Source organism: Rutilus rutilus (genome assembly GCF_951802725.1).
Source record: "Rutilus rutilus genome assembly, chromosome: 11".
In the NCBI taxonomy this organism is placed as follows: Eukaryota; Metazoa; Chordata; class Actinopteri; order Cypriniformes; family Leuciscidae; genus Rutilus; species Rutilus rutilus.
In genome coordinates, this window is record NC_140216.1 from 41,292,632 (window position 1) to 41,316,188 (window position 23,557).

General features: G+C 35.9%; 1 protein-coding gene and 1 long non-coding RNA gene across 2 annotated transcripts; one reads left to right on the top strand and one right to left on the bottom strand.

The window, feature by feature from the left end:
• Positions 1 to 410: 410 nt before the first annotated feature.
• Positions 411 to 11,359, bottom strand: LOC311300322 (uncharacterized protein). Its single transcript, XM_084424561.1, has 6 exons — positions 11,225 to 11,359; positions 6,092 to 6,144; positions 2,842 to 3,132; positions 2,318 to 2,563; positions 2,144 to 2,209; positions 411 to 2,048 (listed from the first exon to the last, which is right to left on the bottom strand). Coding segments are annotated over exons 1-6 (813 nt in total). The 5' UTR covers positions 11,227 to 11,359; the 3' UTR covers positions 411 to 1,893.
• Positions 11,360 to 20,352: 8,993 nt separating this feature from the next.
• Positions 20,353 to 23,087, top strand: LOC311300367. Its single transcript, XR_014629269.1, has 4 exons — positions 20,353 to 20,541; positions 20,634 to 20,726; positions 20,944 to 21,067; positions 22,677 to 23,087. It is a non-coding gene; the product is annotated as an uncharacterized lncRNA (long non-coding RNA).
• The last annotated feature ends 470 nt before the right edge of the window (positions 23,088 to 23,557 follow it).

Here is a 23,557-nt window from a genome sequence, read left to right on the forward strand (position 1 = left end):
AAAGATGGCGGCGCAAAGCTACAGTGACGTCATGTGAATCGAATGAATAATTTATAACAAGACATTAAACTGCGTTGTTCTTCTTCTGGCTGTTTAGTTCCACATACAGCTCCGTGTGATGTAAACTATTCAAACATCCTCTTTATATTTCATTTTATATATATATATATATATATATATATATATATATATATATATATATATATATATATATATATATATATATATATATATATATATAGCCTATATTACAAAAAAAACATTATTTTCTGAACACAGCAAAATATTAAAATATGTATTTTCATTCAAAAATACACACCAACAAAAATGTCTCTTAAAGTGGTTTAATTTTGTTCTTTCACAGCACATACGTGCAGATTCACAGAGAACAGTGCAGACGACCAGTTAAATACACAAAAGCAACATATACTTATATATTTGCATAGAAAACTGTAAAAAAAAATATATACATTTATGCATTGCTCACACAAACACTGTTTGTCGTAAGTAGTTTGACACTGATACACATTCTCAATTCATCAGTTGACAGATTAAATAGAAACAATAAAACAATAAAGATTTCTTAGGCTGCTTTACATTAATACTAAATGCAGAAAGAGAATCAAATAGATTCCTGAGGTATGGACAGCAGCACAAATGTTTTGTTTTGAAGCAGAAAAAAGCACATATTGCTGGACTCGTCAAGAACAACTGGAACATTTGATCAATGACCGAGTCCAACACGAGTCCTGAGCCGATAGAGAAGCGTCTAGAGCCTGAACTGGAGTTCTACAGCACTAGATTCATCATGACCCACAGATCTTCAGCACACTTTAGCATTAGCCAGATTAAATAAAAACACGGTTGACAGCAGATGATTTGTCTGATTTCTTCAAGCGGTTATATTTACCATCCCAGCAAGCAATTTTGTGTTTAAAAGATGTCTAATAGCCGTCCAAACACAGCCCAGATGTCTAGGCTAAAACAAGGCTAATTTTGGACTGTCAGTGAAAATTTAATAGACATCTAAACGTAGCCCAAGTCTAGCTATTTTATTTATTTATTATTTTATTATTCTATTAGCTAGATTAGCTATCGTGTTGCATTAGAACAACGAGAAACTTAAGCGTTGTTCTGTATATTTATTGTTGTGCTTAGTTGACTGTATGCTGGATAATATGCAACACTGGAAATTCGCTATCATTAATATAATACATTCCTTGGAAATCAAAAATAGAATTTGTAACCTTTAATTTTTATCGTTTTACATCTCCCGTAAAACTGTCACAGAGAACATCAGGACAACAAAACAGACAACATCTGCTATTCTTGGTTTTGGCAAATAAATTAATAACTGAGAGAAGACAAGCTGTTCACAGTCTATTTTGATAACGAATGGCGATCGATGTGAGAATCCTACACACAGTTTTATAAATGAGATCCCTGATCTTTGTGTAGGAGTGCAGTCCAAATGTGTTGTAAATGAAATACACTGTAGAGGCTAATCTCCCCAAAAAACATGGTTTAGCTCTTTGAGGTAAGCGATGGAGTCTCTCCCGATTAATCCCAATCTCTGGTTAGCTTTCCATACAAAAAATACAAAATAAAACTTCTAAAATGTCGATACCAATGTGGAATGTCATTGAAAAAAACAGTTGTTCTGGAAAACAATGCTAATCGACTATAAAGACACGCACTTCTGCACCGTAGACGTGTCCAGGAGGAGGAACAAGTCAGTTCACACACTTTGAATGGGCATGACGCCACTGATCTCAGGAGACAGGAAGTCAAACTAACATTGCATTTGGACGTGTCTTGATGCCTTCAGATCTTGAAATGTGTCCTCCGAAGACAGTTATCAGTTTTCGGACGCAGACTAGATGTTCTGGACTACTATTCTCTTTCTTGCATTTGGACCTCTTGGTAGTGTTCATGATCAGCGTTCCTGTTCTGAAGTTTGTGTTTCCTGATGACAAACACAATCACACCCACCAGAGCCAGAACCAGCAGAGCTCCACACACTGACACAATAATCCAGATCTCTACAGCTGAAGGAAGGAGAGAAGAGAATACAGTTTTTAAAATGTTGTTTCTTTTATAATCTCACTGCTTAAAGAGTTTGTAAATCTCTCAATTTACTTACTACGTTGTTCATTATGTGTGTGATCATCATCAGTATCCCGTTTTCCCTTTGATCCTGAGCCAGTTTCTGTAGAGGAGATTGAAAGGTTACTCACGGTTTAGCATCAGTTTACTGTTCAAATCCTGATTAAAAATCAGCTCAAATATCTCTCCTCATCCACTGATCTTCTCTCACCTGTGACTGAGACTGTGATCAAGGTTTCTCCTTCATAATCCAGAACTCTGTATGCTCCAGTGTCAGTGACTGTAAACTCATTAATGATCAGAGTCTCGTCACTGACGGTCAGTCGATCACTGTTGACCCCGTGACCTCTCGTCCACACCTCTGTCCAGCCTTCACTAGAGTTTCTCTCCAGTTTATCAGCGTTGATCAACAGAACATCCAACTTCAGATCCTCTCCTTTCTGCACAGAGATCTCATCTGAGGAGAGACAGAGACATTATTGATTATTATAATGGTGTCAATCAGTCAAGGCCATACGCATATATTTAAGATTAAAGGAACTGAATGTAGTAATTTATAAACCACCCACTGAAAAGCCAATATTGAAATCATCTAATCTGAATATTGGATAATTGTTACATTTAATGTGTTTGCTGATCACAGGCCCTGCACACAATAGTTTTAGATATTAAACTGTTAACATTATCAGGAAATCCAGAAGCACATGATGATGGTTTGATCACTTTTGAGTTTACCATGAATATGAAGATGATACTCCAGGGTTTGTGGCTCTGCCTGATCATTAGTGTAACGGACTCTCAGAATGTACTTTCCAGCATCACTGTAGATCAGATCCTTGATGACGACGTCACATGATCCTTCTTTAAACACTCTGTCATTTTCACTCTTACATTTTTCACTCTCACAAACAAGGATGTTTTTTGACAGTCTGGTTAAAACAATACGAGAAATCTCTCCGGCCTCAGATTCACATGTCAGGATGACGTTTTCTCCTGTTTTCCCCGTCACAGGTACAGCTGGGGATTCTACACACAGACAGAATAAAATTAATTCAATACAAAGAATCAATACTGAAAAATGCATGTATTGTTTCTCTCTATTCTCTGTAATCAATGTCATCATTAACTATTCTTATTTTAGTCAAATATATATATATATACAGTGGTGGTCAAAATTGATGGCACCCCTGGTAAATATGATAAAAAAAATATGGCTGTAAAAAATAAATCTGCATTGATCTTTCCTTCAAAAAATTAACAAAAATCGAACCTTTCATTGAAGTAAAATAATTGAAAGTGTGGGGTGGGGGGGGATCACATTATAAAATAAATGTTTTTCTCCAAAACACGCTGGCCATAATTGTTGGCACCCTGTTATTAAATACTTTTTGCAACCTCCTTTTGCCAAGATACCAGCTCTGAGTTTTCTCCTATAATGCCTGATGAGTTTGGAGAATAACTGACTTGAGATCAGCGATCATTCCTCCATACAGAATCTCTCCAGATCCTTCAGATTCCCAAGTTCATGTTGGTGCTTCTCCTCTTCAGTTCACTCCACTCATTTTCTATAGTGTTCAGTTTAGGGGACTAGAACAGTCATGGCAGAAGCTTCATTTTGTGCTCAGTTACCCATTTTTGTGTTGATTCTGATGTTTGTTTTGGATCGTTGTCCTGAAGGAAGATCCAACCACGGCCCATTATAAGATTTCTAGCAAAGGCCGTCAGGTTTAGATTTTTTATCTGTTGATATTTGCTAGAATCCATAAAACCATGTATCTGAACAAGATGTCCAGGACCTCCAGCAAATAAATATGCCCACAACATATAAGATCCAGCAGTATATTTAACCGTAGGCATGGGGGACTCTTCATCCCTGTTTGCACCAAACACATCTGCTGGGTTTGCTGCCAAAAAGCCCTGTTTTTTTTTCATCTGACCACAGAATCCGGTCCCTTTTGAAGGTCCAGTCGTGTCTGACCACTGAATATGCTGGAGTTTATTTGTGGAGGAGCGAGGATGATTTTTCTTGAAACCCTCCCAAACAACATGTGGGGATGTAAGGGTTGTTTGATAAAATTTTTTTAGGCTTTCTGACCCCCAAGACTCAACTAATCTCTGCAATTCTTAATCTATGATCCTTGAAGAGTCTTTGGCCACTCAAACTTTCATCCTCGCCGTGCATTAAAGGGTTAGTTCACCCAAAAATAAAAATTCTGTCAGTAATTACTCACCCTCATGTTGTTCCAACCGCGTAAGACCTTCGTTCATCTTCGGAACACAAATTAAGATATTTTTGATGAAATCTGAGCCATGTCTCACTCCTCATAGGCTTCTATGTGACCGAAACTTGCTGGCCCAGAAAAGTTATTAAAGAGATCGTTAAAATAGTCCAAGTGACTACAGTGGCTCAATCTTAAGTATATCAAGCGACGAGAATACTTTTTGTGCGCAAAAACAAACAAAAATAACGACTTTATTCCACTATTCATTTCCTTCTCTCTGGACCTCTAGTTGGTTCGCGTAGTGTTTTTGCGCAGCGCGTCTGTGTTACACGTCACCACGTAGGCTCACTATTGGCCGACGCCGGTCATGTGTGTGATGCGTGATGACGTGCAACACAGACGCGCAGCGCAAAAACACTACGAGGCCCTGAGAGAAGGAAATGAAAAGTGGAATAAAGTCGTTATTTTTGTTTGTTTTTGCACACAAAAAGTATTGTCGTCGCATGATAAACTTAATGTAGTGCCACTGTAGTTACTTGGACTATTTTAACGATGTTTTAATAACTATTCTGGGCCGGTGAGTTTCGGTCACACTGGAAGCCTATGGAGGAGTCAAAATTCTGTCAGATTTCATCAAAAATATCTTAATTTGTGTTCCGAAGATGAACGAAAGACTTACATGGTTGGAACAACATGAGGGTGAGTAATTACTGACAGAATTTTCATTTTTGGGTGAACTAACCCTTTAAGACAATATAGACACACGTCCTCTTCCTGGCAGATTCGTAACATCTTTAGTTGATTATAACTTCTTAATTATTGCCCTGATGGTCAAAATGGGGATTTTCAATTCTTTAGATATTGTCTTACAGCCACTTTATATTTTGTGAAGTTCAACAATCTTTTGCTGCACATCAGAACTATATTCTGTGGTTTTACTCATTGTGACGGATGATTAAGGGAATTTGGCCTTTGTGTTTCCTCATATTTAAACTCCTGTGAAACAGGAAGTCATAGCTGGACAATTTCATGTTCCTAGTCACCCTGGTGTGCTTAAAAATGTAAATATTAATGGGAATATACTTCAGAGATATTTTTCTCATAAAAAATTCTAGGGGTGCCAACAATTATGGCCGACGTGTTTTGGAGAAAAACATTTATTTCATAATGTGATTTACCCCCCCAATTTCAATTATTTTACTTAAATGAAAGGTTAGATTTTTGCGAATTGTTTTAAGGAAAGATCAAAAGGATAAGCCATTTTTGATCATATTTACCAGGGGTGCCATCAATTTTGACCATGACTGTATATATATATAATTGTAGGTAATAAGGAGCCAACAATATTAGCTGTGCCACATTTGAACATTTATAAATGTTGATGATGTGGAAGAAATTTAATGTTCTATTATGTTTGCACTTAATTATATTCATAGAATCTTAGAAATATGATGGTAATTAGATTAATGTGGTGTCGATACATATTCTTATTAATATATGTATGTGTATGTCATTGTATATGACCGGACAAAAGTTAATGTGACTGAATGTATGACCGAGACAGAGAGTCTCCATTCAAGGGTGTAATATGATTAAGCATGATAGACAAATCTAAACAATATGTTAGTTATGGCTAAGATGTATCTTCATGTAGCCTCGGGAAAACAACCTTGGGGGAGAAACAACTATAAAGAATGAAGGATACCTGGACCTGAAAATCAAACATTGTTAGGCAACAATTTATCAAGAAATATGATACTGACCACTAAATATGATAAAGCAAAACAGCAGCAGTAGAAGATTCAAGCATCTGAACCTGATGAGAAAACAGAAGAGCTGGTTTATGTCACAGATTCAGGCTAATAATCATAACCACAAACACATTCATATTATGGAGATGAGAGGAAAACCGGAGGCTGCATTTTCAGGACCACATTTCTAGGACCTGGTTTTTAGTGACAACGCCACCTACCGAATTAGAGGACCAGCGAAGATGGATGACAATCAGAGTGTGAGTATCAAATGCGAATACATTTTTATTTGTTTAAATTTAAAAACAATTGTGATGCATTTCATTGGAAAGTTAACGTAGCCAACGTGATGGTGATTTGCTAAATAGTCTTGAATGCATAGCCATCATATATTAGCCTCTAATGTCAAGTCAAGTTTATTTATATAGCGCTTTTCACAATACAGATTGTATCAAAGCAGCTTCACAGTATTAAATTAAAATAATACATCAATGTTTGTTTCTAGTGTAAAACGTCCACGTTTGGTAATGCTGATCAATAGTATTGTTGATTGATTAATTAAATTAAGTATCCCCAACTGAGCAAGCCAAAGGCAACAGTGGCAAGGAACCGAAAAACTCCATCAGGTGACCTAATGGAGAAAAAAAAATAGACTGAACCCAGGCTCAGTCGGGGGCCAGTTCTCCTCTGGCGTCTATGAACTAGAGACCGGAATTAACTGTAAGATTAAAAATATTATATGAATGCCTGGCTGAAGAGATGCGTCTTTAATCTAGTTTTAAACTGGGAGAGCGAGTCTGAGTAACGAACACTATCAGGAAGGCTATTCCAGAGTTTAGGAGCTAAATGTGAAAATGCTCTCCCTCCTTTGGTGGATCTGGATATCTATGACCAAAAGCCTCGAATTTAGTGATCTTAAAGAGCGCGATGGATTATAGGGCGATAGAAGATCCGTTAAATAGACTGGAGCTAAGCCGTTTAGGGCTTTATAAGTCAGTAGCAATACCTTGTAATTAATACGGGACTTTATAGGTAACCAATGCAGTGATGATAAAATTGGTGTTATATGATCATATTTTCTTGATCTAGTAAGAACTCTAGCGGCTGCATGCTGTATGCTAATGCTGTAAAATGAATTGTTAGCACAATATAGAAGTGACGTGGCGCGCTCATTTTTCCAAGCGCGCCTCTGTTCATGGTTGCATAGCAACGACAGACTCCACGGGAGAGCAAGCGTTTGTGGGAAGGAGAAAGCGGTACGAACTGCAAAATTGATACCGAGAACCGTGGATTTTCACTGGTATCAGTACCGAATACTGAAACTTTACAGTGTGTGCACTCCTTGTTAACTAAGATCTTTTAAATATGAAATTTAAAATTAGAGAGTAGAACATGTTCAACAAAATGTCCCTTATTTAATTCACTTCTCTTTCTCTCTCTTAGGAGTCAGTGATGATGCTGTCCATGAAGTTCTGTCTATGTGGATCATGTCATGAACAAATTTGTTTTTGTGTGTGTTCAAGTTCAGTTGTTATATATTATTTTGTAAAATATACACAATCTTAAATCTACCCCCAGAGTCATCCTTGTGTTCCCTCTGTACTTGAAAATGTGGTCGATCTAGTGACTTAAAAGACTATAACATGATTCCTTGTTTATTTTACTTGAGTTATTATATTATGCTACTTAGACCCAATAATTTCTCAACATTCCTAGGAACCAGGTTTAATTGCAATAAAGAAAGTAGTATTTGGGTGTAATAAAACTTAAAAAAAAAAAAAAAAATCTAATGTAGTTAAAACTGGGTGGAAATACTGCCTTGGTGGCACTTTTTTCGGTCCTCCAAAACTAGGGTCCTGGAAATGCGTTCCTGGGACTGCGGTTCTCCGACTCGGTAGGTGGCGCTGTCACAAAAAACTAGGGTCCTGAAAATGCGGCCTCCGGGACTGCAGACGGATAATATTGGATGAGAGGGTCTAAATCTCTAACCATTGGAGAAAGCGTAACGGCTAAATTGGATCACGTGACGCTCCTCAGCCGTGTGATCGTGTGACGGCAGTGACGTCAGTGCCCGCAGAGTTTAATGACATTCAGCTACAGTTTACATTTCTTGTGGATTATTAGCGTGTTGGTCTTGTGAATAAATTATCTATATTTGGTGGTATATCGCTAGTAAAGGTACAGTTGGACTGCATTGTTTGTGGACTGAGCTTTACTGTGGGGAAAAGCACAAATAACTCCATTAGCTGCAAAGTACTAGTCACTGCAGGGCGCAAAAAACTACATTTAAGATTACACTAAAAGCTTAATTGTAATTTAAAACATTTTTAATTCATTAAAATGATATTTATTTTTTACTGTAAATTTTCATCATAGGCACACAGCAGTTGACACAACACTTCATGTTTGAGTAATTAAACAACATACAATATAACACAATATTTATAATTAAATTATACATTTAGTCGATGCATTTAATCGGTATTTTTTTACTTTCTTTAGACAATATACAATATCACTCAATATTAATATGAAATGCTATGGTAATGCTGTTTACGAGACGAGGCTGACTTCAGCTCCTTTTCTATGGGGTGAGATTTCGGTCAGAATTCTGCGCGTGCAAGATCATATTTTGAGCGTGCAAAAGGGCATTTCGCACGCGCGTGAACTGAGTTTTGCGGAGAAATGTTCGTCTCGCAGATAAGAAAATATTGCGAGCGAACGAAAATAAATTTTGCATTTAAAATAAGTATTTGGATGTGCGCGGACGTTCTCTTTCGCGTGTGCAAGTTTCACTTTCTTGCTCCTTTCATACCAGCCGTGAGCGCTCTCTGACGGCGCTGATCCACTTGTCCGACACGACTGTCGCGTGGTGTCGCGACGCCTCCCCACATTGGTACGTTGATGGGGGTTTACCGCTATGGGCGTGGTTTTGACCCAGCGGGAAATGTAGCGTATCAGAACAGAGGACCTGCGAGAGACTTCCCTCCGTCTCCATATGCTCTACTTCTATTGGATAGACGCGTCGCGTCTGACGGAATTCATTTGCATAAAGATGGGCATCGGCCAGCTTTTTGACGCGCAGCATAATGAAGCGCCGCCTTCCCGGAATGCTTTGCGGGCGCGACAAAGTCGCTTGACGTCACCCATAGGAATATAGCGGAATATAGTGGAGCGCGGCGCGACAGAAGTGTCGCACGGACAAGTGGATCAGCGCCGTAAGCGCAGACGGCTCGCTTCAAGTCGCTTGCTCAACACAACCCAGCGTTACAATATGCCATAATTCCAGCCAATCAGAAATGAGACTGCTAAATTCTGATTGGCTGGCTTGAAAACCAATCACAAGACTCCCTGCATCTCGACTGCGGAAGAGAACCAGTGCAGTTGAATAAAGTTGGCAGTAAATTCACAGATTCTAACTTCCCGGGTCAATAACTCGTGAGGTAAACGTTGTTACTGCACAAATAACAACATCCGAAGGGACCTATTGAAAAGTGCAAAACCCGAAAAGCGTTACTACGAAAACAGTCAATAACTTCACTGTCACCCACTATAGTGTCATCAAATTCAGTTCACATATCACTGCTGTCCTGATGGTTATACAACAACGCTTATTTTGGGAAAAATATAGATTTTAAATTGTATATAGCCTACTATTGTAAATGTAGAAGTTTTATGATTTTTATGAAAAATATTCAATAACTTCACTGTAATTCACTGTATTGTTGCCTAATTTAGTTCACACATCACTGCTGTCCTGAAGGTTATACTACAACACTTATTTTGGGAAAATATATATTTAAAATTTTATACAATTGTAAATGTATAAATTTGATGATTTTTATGACAAATATTCAATAACTTTACTGTAATTCACTATATTGTTGCCAAATTCAGTTCACACATCACTGCTGTCCTGAAGGTTATACTACAACACTTATTTTGGGAAAATATATATTTTAAATTGTATATACAATTGTAAATGTATAATTTTTATGATTTTTATTAAACATATTCAATAACTTTACTGTAATTCACTATATTGTTGCTAAATTCAGTTCACACATCACTGCTGTCCTGATGGTTATACAACAACACTTATTTTGGGGAAAATATATTTTAAGTTGTATACAATTGTACATTTGTGATTTTTTTTTAATGATTTTTATGAAAAAATTTAATAACTTCACTGTAATTCACTGTATTGTTGCCAAATTTTGTTCACCCATCACTGCTGTCCTGATAGTTATACAACAATCGAATCTGTGAATTTACTGCCAACTTTATTCAACTGCACTAGTTCTCTTCCGCAGTCGGTGATGCAGGGAGTCTTGTGATTGGTTTTCAAGCCAGCCAATCAGAATTTAGCAGTCTCATCTCTGATTGGCTGGAATTATGGCATATTGTAACGCTGGGTTGTGTTGAGCAAGCGAGCCGTCTGCGCTTAGAGAGCGCTCACGGCTGGTATGAAAGGAGCAAGAAAGTGAAACTTGCACACGCGAAAGAGAACGTCCGCGCACATCCAAATACTTATTTTAAATGCAAAATTGATTTTCGTTCGCTCGCAATATTTTCTTATCTGCGAGACGAACATTTCTCCGCAAAACTCAGTTCACGCGCGTGCGAAATGCCCTTTTGCACGCTCAAAATGTGATCTTGCGCGCGCAGAATTGTGACCGAAATCTCACCCCATACTTTTCGCCAGTTCCTTATTCAGAAAATCTTCGTCCTTAGATATTATCTGTCTCGACACTGCCTTCTATGAAATTCATATGAACTGCTACGGTAATGTCGTAAACGAGTAGGCTACATCTGTCGCGATATTCCCTGTATAACCACTTTTGTGAGGAAACACTTTCTCATTACAAACAAGTAATCGACAGCCTGTTGGCGAAACATGTTTTACGCTACACAATACTTTTGTTTGGAACGATATGTAGATTTTCCTATGATAAAGGTTATTTTATAAGAGAAGACAGAGACGGGAATGTGATTTGGTGATAATCTCAGTACGTTCATCATAAACATGTCGATTTATTATCTTAGCATCATTAGCAGGATTAGTTTTCCACAGACAGAAACACAAGGTTTAATAACACAAAAACACACCGACTGTATATATATTTAAAAAATATGAACACTTACATGGTAAACCTTCAGCATGAGTCTTTTGATCGGGCTTCAAAACTTCATAAATGACTGCATTTAGCGAGTGGTGAGACCGAGGATACAAATAAAAGACCGACTGGATAATAGAAAAAAACTGAAAGTAACTTTCCTGAAGGTCATCGTGTGACTTCCTGAATCCTTAATCTGGGGATTGTCTCCACTAGGGGGCGGAGATGAAACCAGTTCCTTTTTGTCATCCATGAGGAATGCAAAAATATATATATCTAAAATCTATCATGCATCTAATACATCAAGTACTCTTGTCAACAGCACCTATAGACCAGAAACAGCAGTTTCAAATGTCAAGTTTTATTTTAATAAATGACACATTTGTATAATAAAAACAAAGCTTTTGAGTTAATAATATTGGTCCAGTTAAACAAGCTCTTTGTACAATTTAATAAAATAACACATATTATACAGAAACGTGATATTTAATAGTATTATATGATTTGTTAAATGTATTGATTTTACTTTCAATAAAACATGTGTAATTGGTTAGTAAAGGTGTTTTCTGCATGTTTTGACTGAGTTTCGCTGCATTTACACAGTTTGTGGAAGAGTTTCGTTCACAGTTTCTCCCGTCTCTAACCAAAAGTTTCCCACAAAGATGAGCGATTCAAGAAAAAATAAAATAATATTTGGGCATTATTTATAGTATGATTGCTCAATATTTTCTTCTACTGGTTATGTTTTCGAAGCAGATTGAGCTGTCGAAAAAAATACAGCATGATGTTCAGTGACTGACATGATTTAGTAAATTATTTAATAATTTGCATATGAATTCATAAATTAACTTTAATACTGTGAGTTTTATTTTGACACCTTAAAATAAAGTGTAACCAAGTTTTCTTTATTATAAATCTATTTTCTTAAAATACTTGATTAGGTTTGTATGTTGCACTAATGGCAGCTATGCAGTAACTCTGTGTAACTGTGGAAACTATACATTCATAAACACACTTTTGCAGGAACATGAAGGCATAAGACATGAGCCCACATTGAGTTTTTTTCTTTTCTTTTTTTAAAGGTGCATTGCGCAAGTCTCTGAGTTGTTGCAGAACTATGCCCCCTCTGGCGACAAGCGAAACTGCAACCAGAGTTGTGCACGCTCATTCCGTCCCGAATCCCTCTTATTTATTTTACTGTACAGGATTATAGAGGCAATCGCAGTGATCAGAGAAGGGCTCATTCAGCCCATCAGGCAATTGTTTAAGCATCTATGGGTTAGAAAAATGGGTATTTTTAACATGAAATGTTGCGCATTGCACCTTTAACAACTTACTGCATAATAACTTGATATTATGGATGGCATTGCAGTTTTTAAGTACACCAGCTCACCAATTACCTCATAAATTGAAAAACATTTTTATTAATTGACAAATCACACAATACAATACAAAATAACAATACCAGTAAAAATCTGTAAATAAATAATGATAATAAATACTGTAGGGAAGCACTGGCGAATTAGTTTTCTGGGTTTTGACGTCATAAACCGAGTTAAATGAACATGTAACGCCACATTTAATGATGAGAAACTTCACAGAGACACGGTTGAGTTGTAAATGCAGCAAACGTAAACATTTAAACATTCTCTTAATATTTCATCATAATATTACAAATAATTTGATGGCATGCTTGCTCACTGTTAATACTGTGAATGCATTAAGATTTTTATATATATATATATATATATATATATATATATATATATATATTGATGGATTCAATAGAAACAAAACATGCATTAGACTTGGTCATCTTTCAGTTTACAGCTGATCTTTATAAGTCACTTTAACAGTGAACAAACAGGAGTGCAATCCAGATGTTGTAAATGAAATACATATTGTAGACAGATGAAAGTGAATATGACAGATAGGCAGTGAAATGTTCTGGACTACTGTACAGTATTTTCCAGTAGGATCCTTTGGTCATGATCCGCTTGGGAGGAATTATGTTCTGTTTTCCTGATCAAACATTTGTGTTTCTTGATGACGGCAAATATAATCAGAGCCAGCAGAACGCCAGAAGCACCGGCAGTCCAACAGACACAGTCCAAAACCTCATATCTGGAAAGTGGGAAGAGAAAACAGTGTTTCAATTTTTTTTTTTTTTTTTTTTTTTATCTCACTGTTTAAAGATTATGCAAATCTCTCAATGTCTCCTGATTTACTTACTATGTTGTTCAGTGCCATTAGGTTTAGGATCATCATCTGTTCTCGGTGATTCTGTACCAGATTCTGTAGAGAATATCAGAGGTTACTCACACAGTTTCACATGTGCTGCACTGTAAAAAATTATCGTGATTTTAACGGTAAAAGACTGTAAAAATGCTACAGTGAAAAACTGTTAATTGGTTCTGTACTATATACGGTAAATAACTGTGATAGATCTAATTTAATGTAAAATTTACAGTTTTTGAAAGTGAAAAAGAACAACTCATTGTATAATTTACAGTGAAAAAACGTAAATTGACATTCCCACAATTCCCTGTGTGACACTTCACATTTGATCTATTTTTGTTAAAATAACTATGTTTCTTCATAGTTTTCTTAGTTTGTTCTAATCAGTTATGTACATTAGGGTTTTATGTTACATTTAATGTTGTTAAATGAATGTTTATTGCATTTTTTAAATTTCATGTGTGTTACCATGATGGTGTTTAATGCTTGTGTGAATGACACTGTGCAGCTTCTATTATATTAGTATTATAGTTCTTGTGGAAGGGCTGTTTGTGATGAGCTTTGATTGATCATGTGACTCTCATCACTGCTGTGATTGTTGGTTATCAGTGTATTACAATAGTACAAAACAGATATTAATACTTCAATAGGATGTTAAATTCACATTACTGTATATATATATATATGTATATGTATATATATATGTGCATATATGTATGTATGTATATATATATATGTATGTATATATACAGTGATATGCATAAGTTTAGACACCCATGCTAAAGTTGACTAAAAAGAGAAATAAAAAAACAACTTATGCATAGCACTGTATATGTGTGTATATGTATATGTGTATATGTATACACATATATAGACATATATACATATACACATATATATACATACACATATATATATACATACACATATATATACATACACATATATATATACATACACATATATATACATACATACATATATATACATACATACATATATATATATGTATACATGCAGTGTACTACTGAGCTAATTACTCAGCAGGTGTGCTGCATGCAGTTTTTTCCCCATCACATTGTGGCTAGCATTTAAACCTTTTGTTTGTTTAGTTAATTAGTTATCGGTCTAATTTAAGTGTGTGTAGATAGACCAGAAATGGGAAATGAACCAGAAGATTGTGAATAAATGCATTGTTATAACCACATGAATGTGTGCTGAGTATCTTTCTCATTCAGTGAACCCACCACAGTGGAAAATTGTCAACTAAGTATTGGCATAGCAGCCCCTCCAGTGGTTTATAGGTTTTGTTAAAATCAAGTCACCGAATTCAATGTTGCATTATAAATTTATACAATTTCAAAATAAGCATTTACATTACATCACACATTACATTTCATTACATTGTGCATGGTGATTGGATTTGCACACATTACATGCATTTCTGCATGTATACATTGAAATAAAACCTGTCTACCTTTTCTTTGATGACATCTAACATGTCACGGTCTCTGTAAATTCGTTGAATTAGTACGTCTTCCTCAGCTGAGACAACAAAGTCACACCAATTCATTCCTGTTATTAGCATCTGCCCTTGTACTTGCGAGTAGTAAGCATGTGATCTTTTGAGCTCCAGTTTGCCTGAATTCATTTTGAGATATGGGCAGTCAACATAGCTTTTGACATTCGGACATTTAATTTCAATCAAACCAAAATTACACTGCTCTGAAGGATCAAAAATTACCCCATCGGGAGATGCCCCCAACCAAGGGGCATCAGGGTGGATTACAAATCCACAAGGGTAGTGGTTGACCCTCTTCATCTGGCAGTACTCCCAGATGGCATCTGCCTCCATTTCAAGCCCCCTCTTCATAGCTGCAGTCTGACGGGTTCCCTGCAGTATCCGGACAGCCAGACTGTCTTCAGTACACTCTCTTACCTGACAGATCTCCCTGAAACGTGAGGCAGTCAGTCTTGGCCTCCTTAATATAACTGATGCCATTCACTGCACAAACTTTGTTCTCTAGTAGCACACTCAAATTTGTGTGCCATGTCCCAAGTGATGAATTTATGTAGCTGATGTGTAGTTATCTTCTAGTCATTGATTAGCATATTCTGTCTTTATCATCTATAAATCATGTTCCGGGGGCGGGGTTTATGTAAATTCTAGGGTGGTGATGTCACTAACCCGGGAGGAATGTGGTGTAGTCTCTACCAGCCGTTTGTTGTAGTCCTTAAAGCGATTTCTTTAAAAGTAAATCTCTCCCTTTGCTTTGAACTTTGAGCGTTGTAACTGTGCAGATGTTGTTTATGCTCAAACAGCAACATTACACACTAACTAAAGTTAGACAAGTCAAATCATAATCAACCACCCCTTTAAAAATAAAGAACTAATGCTGAAAAAAACTTTTTTCCCCCTGACTTTGACAGGAGCCACAACATCTAAAATCTCTAAACAAGAAGAGTTAAACTGATCGACCAACTCTTCTAAACCCATACAGAGAGAGTGTGACTCGATCAATGAAAAAAAAGGAGAGACATTAAAAACAGCTGAAAAACTACTAGCTGTGCATGGATTGAGTATGCGAGATGAAACCGAGGCAGAAACAATATTATCCGGCACACCACAAGGAAAGTTAGGATTTAAGATAACAGTCTTATGGTCAGAAAAAACAGTATCAACAATCTTTATGCTATCAACAGAGAAACCCCGAGATAATGCAAGGTCAAGCGTATGACCACGTTCATGAGTTGGACCCGAAACGCATTGTAAAAAATCAAATGACTCTAATAAATTTAAACATTCTTTGACCAGGGGCTTTGAAGGGCAGCACACATGGATATTAAAATCCCCCAAAATTAGAATATTGTCAAAAGAAGGGACAATACCAGATAAAAATTCAGAAAACTCCTGAATAAAATCCCCATGAAAGTTTGGGGGTCTATAAATCAAAACACATAACACAGATTTAAAAGAATTCAGCGTAATTAACTGAGATTCAAAAGTGCAAAAAGACGCAGAAGGTGAAAGTCTACACTTAAATTTGTCTTTAAAAACGACTGCAAGACCCCCGCCACGACCAACAGACCTCGGGGTACTAAAAAAACTACAACCAGGAGGAGAAAGTTCAGAGAGAGAAGACATTTCACCAGCATTAAGCCAAGTCTCAGTAATAAATAAAAAATCAATTTCATAAGAAAGAAAAAGATCGTTTAAAATAAAGGTCTTATTTGCCAGAGATCTCGCGTTAATCAACGCCATTGTTACCGGAGTGGGAGTGGTATCGGAGGAGGATTGCAGAGAGGAATCATAGAATGTTACCGGACTCCCGTCACGTAAAGAGCGAAGATTCCGATGATTAACTCCTCGATCTGCAGACTGTCGCCTTACGTGAACCATCCGTGAAGACCGAGGCATCAACGCCGAAGACGGAAAGACAGGCACAATGTATGAACATCTCAGGTTCACGACCACGGCCTCCGCCATCGAAGAAGCTGGTCCGATGACTGGAAACTTCCTGATCTTCTTCGATCTCACAAGGACTCCAGCACGCTTCCCACGCTTCCTTCGCCGTTTCCTCCACATGCACAGACATCCCGGCAGGTAACACATTTTCCTCAATGCGACTGGCACATAATGCGAGTGCAGATGCCAATCATCTCTGGGATCGCGAAATAAACAATCGGACACAGCCGATCGAATATTATAGCGTCATGCGATCATATACCAGAGGGGAGCAAACAGAGCGCGTGATAAAACAAACAAGAAACGTTACAAATAAAAGAGACAAGGACAGACTGTGGCAAGCCGGCAAACATCCTGGCGCCATCTTGATTCTTGAAAATCACTCACCTCATAAAAGAGTTGAAAAAATGAACCAATCTGTATCGAAAACAAATACTCTCTGATTATGTAATCCAAATGAAAGGTGCATTTCTCTCTATAGGCATGCACACGTTCACTATACTGTGGAGATGACGAGTCAGCAACGTCAACTTCATCTTTGCAGCCACCACTCACTACTTTATTAATAAACATTATTATTATTATTAAACAGTTAAAATGTCTCCTTGCTATTTTTTCCTGACACATTCAAGGCTACTTTTGCCAGTGCTTTGTGGCAAGCTTTATGCGTGCACTTGAGCGCAAAGCATATACTCCACCCCCAGTGAGTGGTCTATATGAGTCTTTGAGTCTGTAAAATATCAACAAACTGAAAAAATAAACCAAAGTTTTTTAGATTTCATAAAATTGGTATCGAAAAATTCAATTTTAGTCTAAATCAAATTTAGAGATGTTAAAATGGTGCTGATGTGATCATATTTCTACACTGTAACGGATTTCTGTAATTTGAACAGTATTTTACTGTAATATGTACAGTAAGATACTGTAAAATATGTATACAGTATGTTACTGTAAACAGCAAAGGATTATGGGAAAATATAGGGTCACTACTGTAATTCTTCACTACTGTAAATCAATTTACAGTAGTGAACTTGCCCGCGAAAAACTGACCAATGGCAAGAGGGATTTCTTTTCAAGTGTTTTTTGAGGGGTGAAGTGGCAGTTAATGCACGGACAAAAGATCATGTAACTCACCAAAAAGGTTAGTATATAATTTCTATTTTATGTAAAACAAACATTTTCAAATGTTTTTACTTATGTTAACAGCAAACTAACATGATGTATCGTTTTGTTTTCGTCTGAATGGTTTTAGTGCCTTTTTTTCCTGACTGTCGTCAGAATGGTTTTTTGGTTCCTTTATTACTGTCTTTTTTCCTGACTGTCGGCCGGGTCGCTGTCACGGTGATAATATTAACTGGTGAGTAAGTTAAGTTCACCTATATTAGCCGAAATATTCTTTAGTTAAAACTATAAAAAAATAATGGTTGTGTGTTCCTCTGCCTCTTTAACGCAAGTTAGCTCATCAGGCGGGCGGAGTCGTCGGTAACGTTAACCGAGCTAACAGCGAACTCAACGTGAAATACTGAGGTAAAGTGAGATAGACGAAACCCTTGTTAAAGTGTGGGTTTTAAACAATATTTTCACGTAGGCCTATATGATTTATTTTCAGGTTTGTGGTCTGGATAATGCCATCTGCAACGATGGAGTGTGTTGGAGCCTTTTCATTGTGATAACATCAACTGGTATGTAACGTTATGGTCAACTTCACCTAAATTAGCCGAAGTAAACTTATTAAACAGAGAAGCATAATACCTTTGGTATGTTCTGTCTCCTCTTTCACAACTTTTTGGCAGATGTACAACGTAAATACTGAGTAAAACTAAGTTAAAGGGATAACGTAGTAACGTTACACCTTAAACAGAAAATTATGTATGTCATCATTTACTCGCCCACAACGTGTTCTAAACCTGCATGAAGTTCTTTCGTCTGAACATAAAATAAGATATTTTGAATAATGTTGGTAAATAGTGGCTGGTCCGCATGGACTTCTATAATAGAAAAAATACTTTGGATGTCAATGGGGACCAGTAACTGTTTGGTTGCTCATGTTCTTTAAAATATCGGTAACACTTTAGAATACTGTATCTTACTTACTGCATAACTAATAAGTAATTATTGAAGAACTAATAGGTAATTATTCATTAACTACTTCTTCACTACTGTTAACTACTAAGGAAGATGTGTTAACTAATCAGTATGTAATATCTTTTTATGATTGTGTTAAGTAACAGTTAGTTAATCAATAAATAATGAATTCTGTCATAACTCTTGAAGAACTACTACTAATTATCTACTAATTAAGGTTCAAGAAAAATAACTAAGAAGTAACTACTAATGAACAGTCATACAAAACTAACCTCAGATTAGTTTTTATATTTTATATACAGTACTGTGTGTGTCTGTTTTCCTCAGCATAGAATGCCATTGAGTAAATTCATGTTTGAGGCAACGACTGAGGGAAACAGAAAATATAGGGAACTTATTAGTAATTCATAAATAATTATCAAATAATTCTGCTGGAATTACTTAGAACCTGGAACAGTATTCTAAAGTGAGAATATAGGGAACTCATTAGTAATTAATAAATAATTATCAAATAATTATCCAGGAATTAGGCTACTTATAACCTGAAACAGTATTCTAAAGTGAACATATAAGGAAATTAATTGGTAATTAACAAATAATTATTAGATAATTCTTCAGGAATTACTTGGAACCTGGAACAGTATTCTAAAGTGAGAATATAGGGAACTCATTAGTAATTAATACAGAATTACCACATACTTCTGACTCAAATCAAACTTACTGTAAAAAACACATTATTAACGGTATTATCTAAACCTTTGTAAAATAGATAAGTTATCATACATTATGATACATTTTGCTAATTAAATAAAAAGTTTGCTTATTTGCAGATCAATATATAGCCTAGTAAATGTCTGCACTTATCTTTCTTATTAGTGCTGAATAATGACTAAAACTGGCTAGAAAATAAAATAAAAAACATTGATCAGTGCTTTTTACTTTTCAAGTAATTACCTTTGTACTTTTAGGTAATTTTGAAAATGAATAGGCCAATAGTTTATCATTTTACTGGAGTAAACCACTGTGTATGACTGTTCATTAGTAGTTACTTCTTAGTTATTTTTCTTGCACATTAATTAATAGATAATTAATAATAGTTCTTCAAGAGTTATGACATAATTCATTAGTTATTGATTAACTAACTGAAACTTAACACAATCATACAATTCTATTACATACTAATTAGTTAACACATCTTCCTTAATAGTTAACAGTAGTGACTTAAGTGTTAATAAATAATTATCTATTAGTTCCTCAATAATTCCTTATTAGTTATGCAGTAAGTAAGATACAGTATTCTAAAGTGTTACCAAAATATCTTCTTTTGTATACAGCACATTAAATAATTTAATGGAAGTTATGAACAAGTTGAGGGTGAGTAAATGGTGACAGAATTTACAATTTTGAGTAAACTAACCCTTTATCCAACACCATTGTTAATTTCATCTTTTGTTTTATTTTCAAGTTTGTGGTCTGAATTATGTCATCTGAAATGTCGGAGGTGTATTTTGGAGTCTTTTTTGTGATTGCCTTCGTAATGGTGATAACATCTACAGGTGAGTAAGATGACATCAACTAAATTAGCTGAAGTATGCATTAGTTAAGCAGGCAAACATGTTCTTTTCTGTTCTTTATTTTGAATTTGCAGCGGCCATTCCCTCCGGACTGTACATCACTGCTGACGCTCTCCACTAATACACAGAACGGGTTGACGTTGGAAGAGGAGAAGGAGGAGGAAAGGGTTAGCAATATACCATTATCAATATAGCAAAGTTTTGCTTACTAATATTTTTTATGTTGTTTAATTGATTAAAAACTATATACACCATACAACATTATATCTTACCTCATCTTCACCCCACATGTTATTGCTGTTAGTAATAAGTTCTGTTATTGTATTTTAGTTTTTTTCTGTAAACTATAACACTAAAAGGCTGCTGTGACTTTGTCTGTTTCAGGAGAGTCTGTTCTCAAAGCAAAAACATGGATGCTGACAATGAAGGGCAGAATCATCATCCAGTTACAACTGCTAACAGACGACTCTTCAGCATTAGCTGTCTATTTTGTTGAATGCAGAATCAGGTAAACCAAAATATATATATATATATATATATATATATATATTTTTTACATTACATTACATTTACATACATGCATTTGGAAGTCACTTTTATCCAAAGCAACTTACATTGTATTAAGTTTAATTTAAATTATCCATTCCCTGGAAATCTAAGCTACAGGAATGTATTGAAAAAGAATGAAGCTTTAATGATTTTAATGTAATGTATTATGGGGTAATACCATCCCTGTAGGTTAGGGGTGGAAATTGGCAAAAATTTGATGATTCGATAGTATTGCGATATTTGGGCCACAATTCAATATTATTGCGCTTCCTAACATTGCGATACAGCAAGTATTGCAATTCGATTCTGCGATATATTGCGATTCATGTCCCCCATATTATTCAAAGACATTACAAAAAATAAGACTGCTTAACTCACTTCAAATGTCACATTAAATCTGTGAACATCTTCTACACATTTACTGGAGGCTAGTGCAAAAACTTTGTCCTTGAACATTCAGGACACAGGACCTTATTACAGAACGTAATTATATGAATGCGTCACCACCGCATTAGCACCAAAAACATGGAGATTTTATTTTAGAGAATAGTTACACAACCTATTCGATATACTATAATTCTATAATTAAATAAACTAATCGAATATCCAAAAATTGTGACTCATCCCTGCATGTAATACCTTGTTTTTTTCCCAAAATCTTCACTTATGTCTCGATTTTCGAAGGGGATTATAAACGTTTCTTCCTTGGTTCGCTTTTATTTAGGCCTATTACATTCACATTCTTTACTGTGGTAAAGTAGAAAAACGTTGTAGGACAGATAGCCTACATTTTTACTTGCACGTCAGATTCATTTCAACACAGTTTTTGCTTGTTATTAGACATGTACGGCGCGTCAAGTTTATTTGATTTTTAGTTTCGCTCTCTTTGGCAGCGCAATTTCAAACATAGCTTAAATGTCTTGCCCTTGTGGAAGATTAAATTCACTTTTCATACCTTTTACAACAAGTAGAAAACATGAAGATATCAGAAAATAGATCGATGGTCTCTTTCCTCCTTGTGTCATCCCTCTCAAAGCACAGAGCGGTATGGCTTCATGTGAAATCACGTGTCTTTGTGTGGAAGTATTAAACGAAAGTTTTTTTTTTATAGATTTATCTTTTCTATTATGTAAGTTTCTAATATTTACTGATATGTATTTGAATGCTTTACAGGCTTTGTGTTGCTTCTTTGACGGAATTGCTCAAATAAAGACTTTTTTGCTCGAATAAACTAAAAAAATGTATTTCAATTTTCATAATAACCCCCCAACCACTGCAGGTAGTTGGTCCATTACCACCGCAGTGGTAAAAAAAACTGCCACCGTCACAGCCTTATAACCTTTATTGGAATACTTTGCGCTACTGTATCAATATAATTGCGTGCGCAAAATATCGCGACACTGAACAGAATCGATTTTTCCCCCACCACTACTGTAGGTGGATTCAGAATCAGATGTAGTGCTTTTATTAACGCCAAAGTACATGCAGCATCAAGTTTGAGGGTTAGGGAAAATTCTGCCAACACCGGTCTGAAAAAATTATATATTTTTCCCTGCTTGTGTTTGCAGGTTCATTCTGAGAGTCAACCCTGATGGCACCAAACACCAAAGGCACAGATCAGATGGAAATCTGGAAAGGTCCAAAGAAAAGCATCAGCCTGAAACCCTCAGTGTTTCTCATCAGAGAGCTTGTCAACTTTGACTGGCAAAATTACTGAAATGTAACAACACAACACTGACTTTGACTGTATTTTATTGTTTTAAGGCCTGTTTTGCTTTTCAGTGTGTGTACGTTTTTGCCATGCTACAGATACAAATGGTCACCAGGAGATTAATTCTATGGACTTTGGAGATGTTGCCTTTTTTTTTTTTCAGCTAGTGGCTCCTAAAGGTCAAGATTTGTAATTTGTACTTCTAAAACAAAATGTTCAACGATTAAAAAGAATATTATAAGGACAAATGTTTGTGAGTTATTTAGATTTTTTGGGGGGTGGGGTAAACATAAATTAAAAAAAGAATTTAAATGAAAAAAAAAAAAAACCCTCAATACTAATACTGTAAATGAAAATACGGTAATAATACTGTAAATGCAATTACAGTAAATGGTACAGTATACTGTAAGTGAAAATACAGTAATAATACTGTAAAACATTTTACAGTAACTTACTGGCATCCAGCTGCCAGTAAGTTACTGTAAAATTTACAGCAACCTCTTTACAGTGTAGGATTTAGTAAGGGAGCTCCTAGAGCCTGCGTGACATCTATCCAACAAAGCATTATCATAATCTAGTATTGAGATCATGAACGAATTATTTCGTTTTTCACCATTAGACAGTATATGTCATAGTTTGGCAACATTTCTAGGTGAAAAAAAGACTGTTAACACTGACAATGGGATTATCAAAAGAAAGATTGCTATCAAACATAACACCCAAGTGCTTAACTTTAGA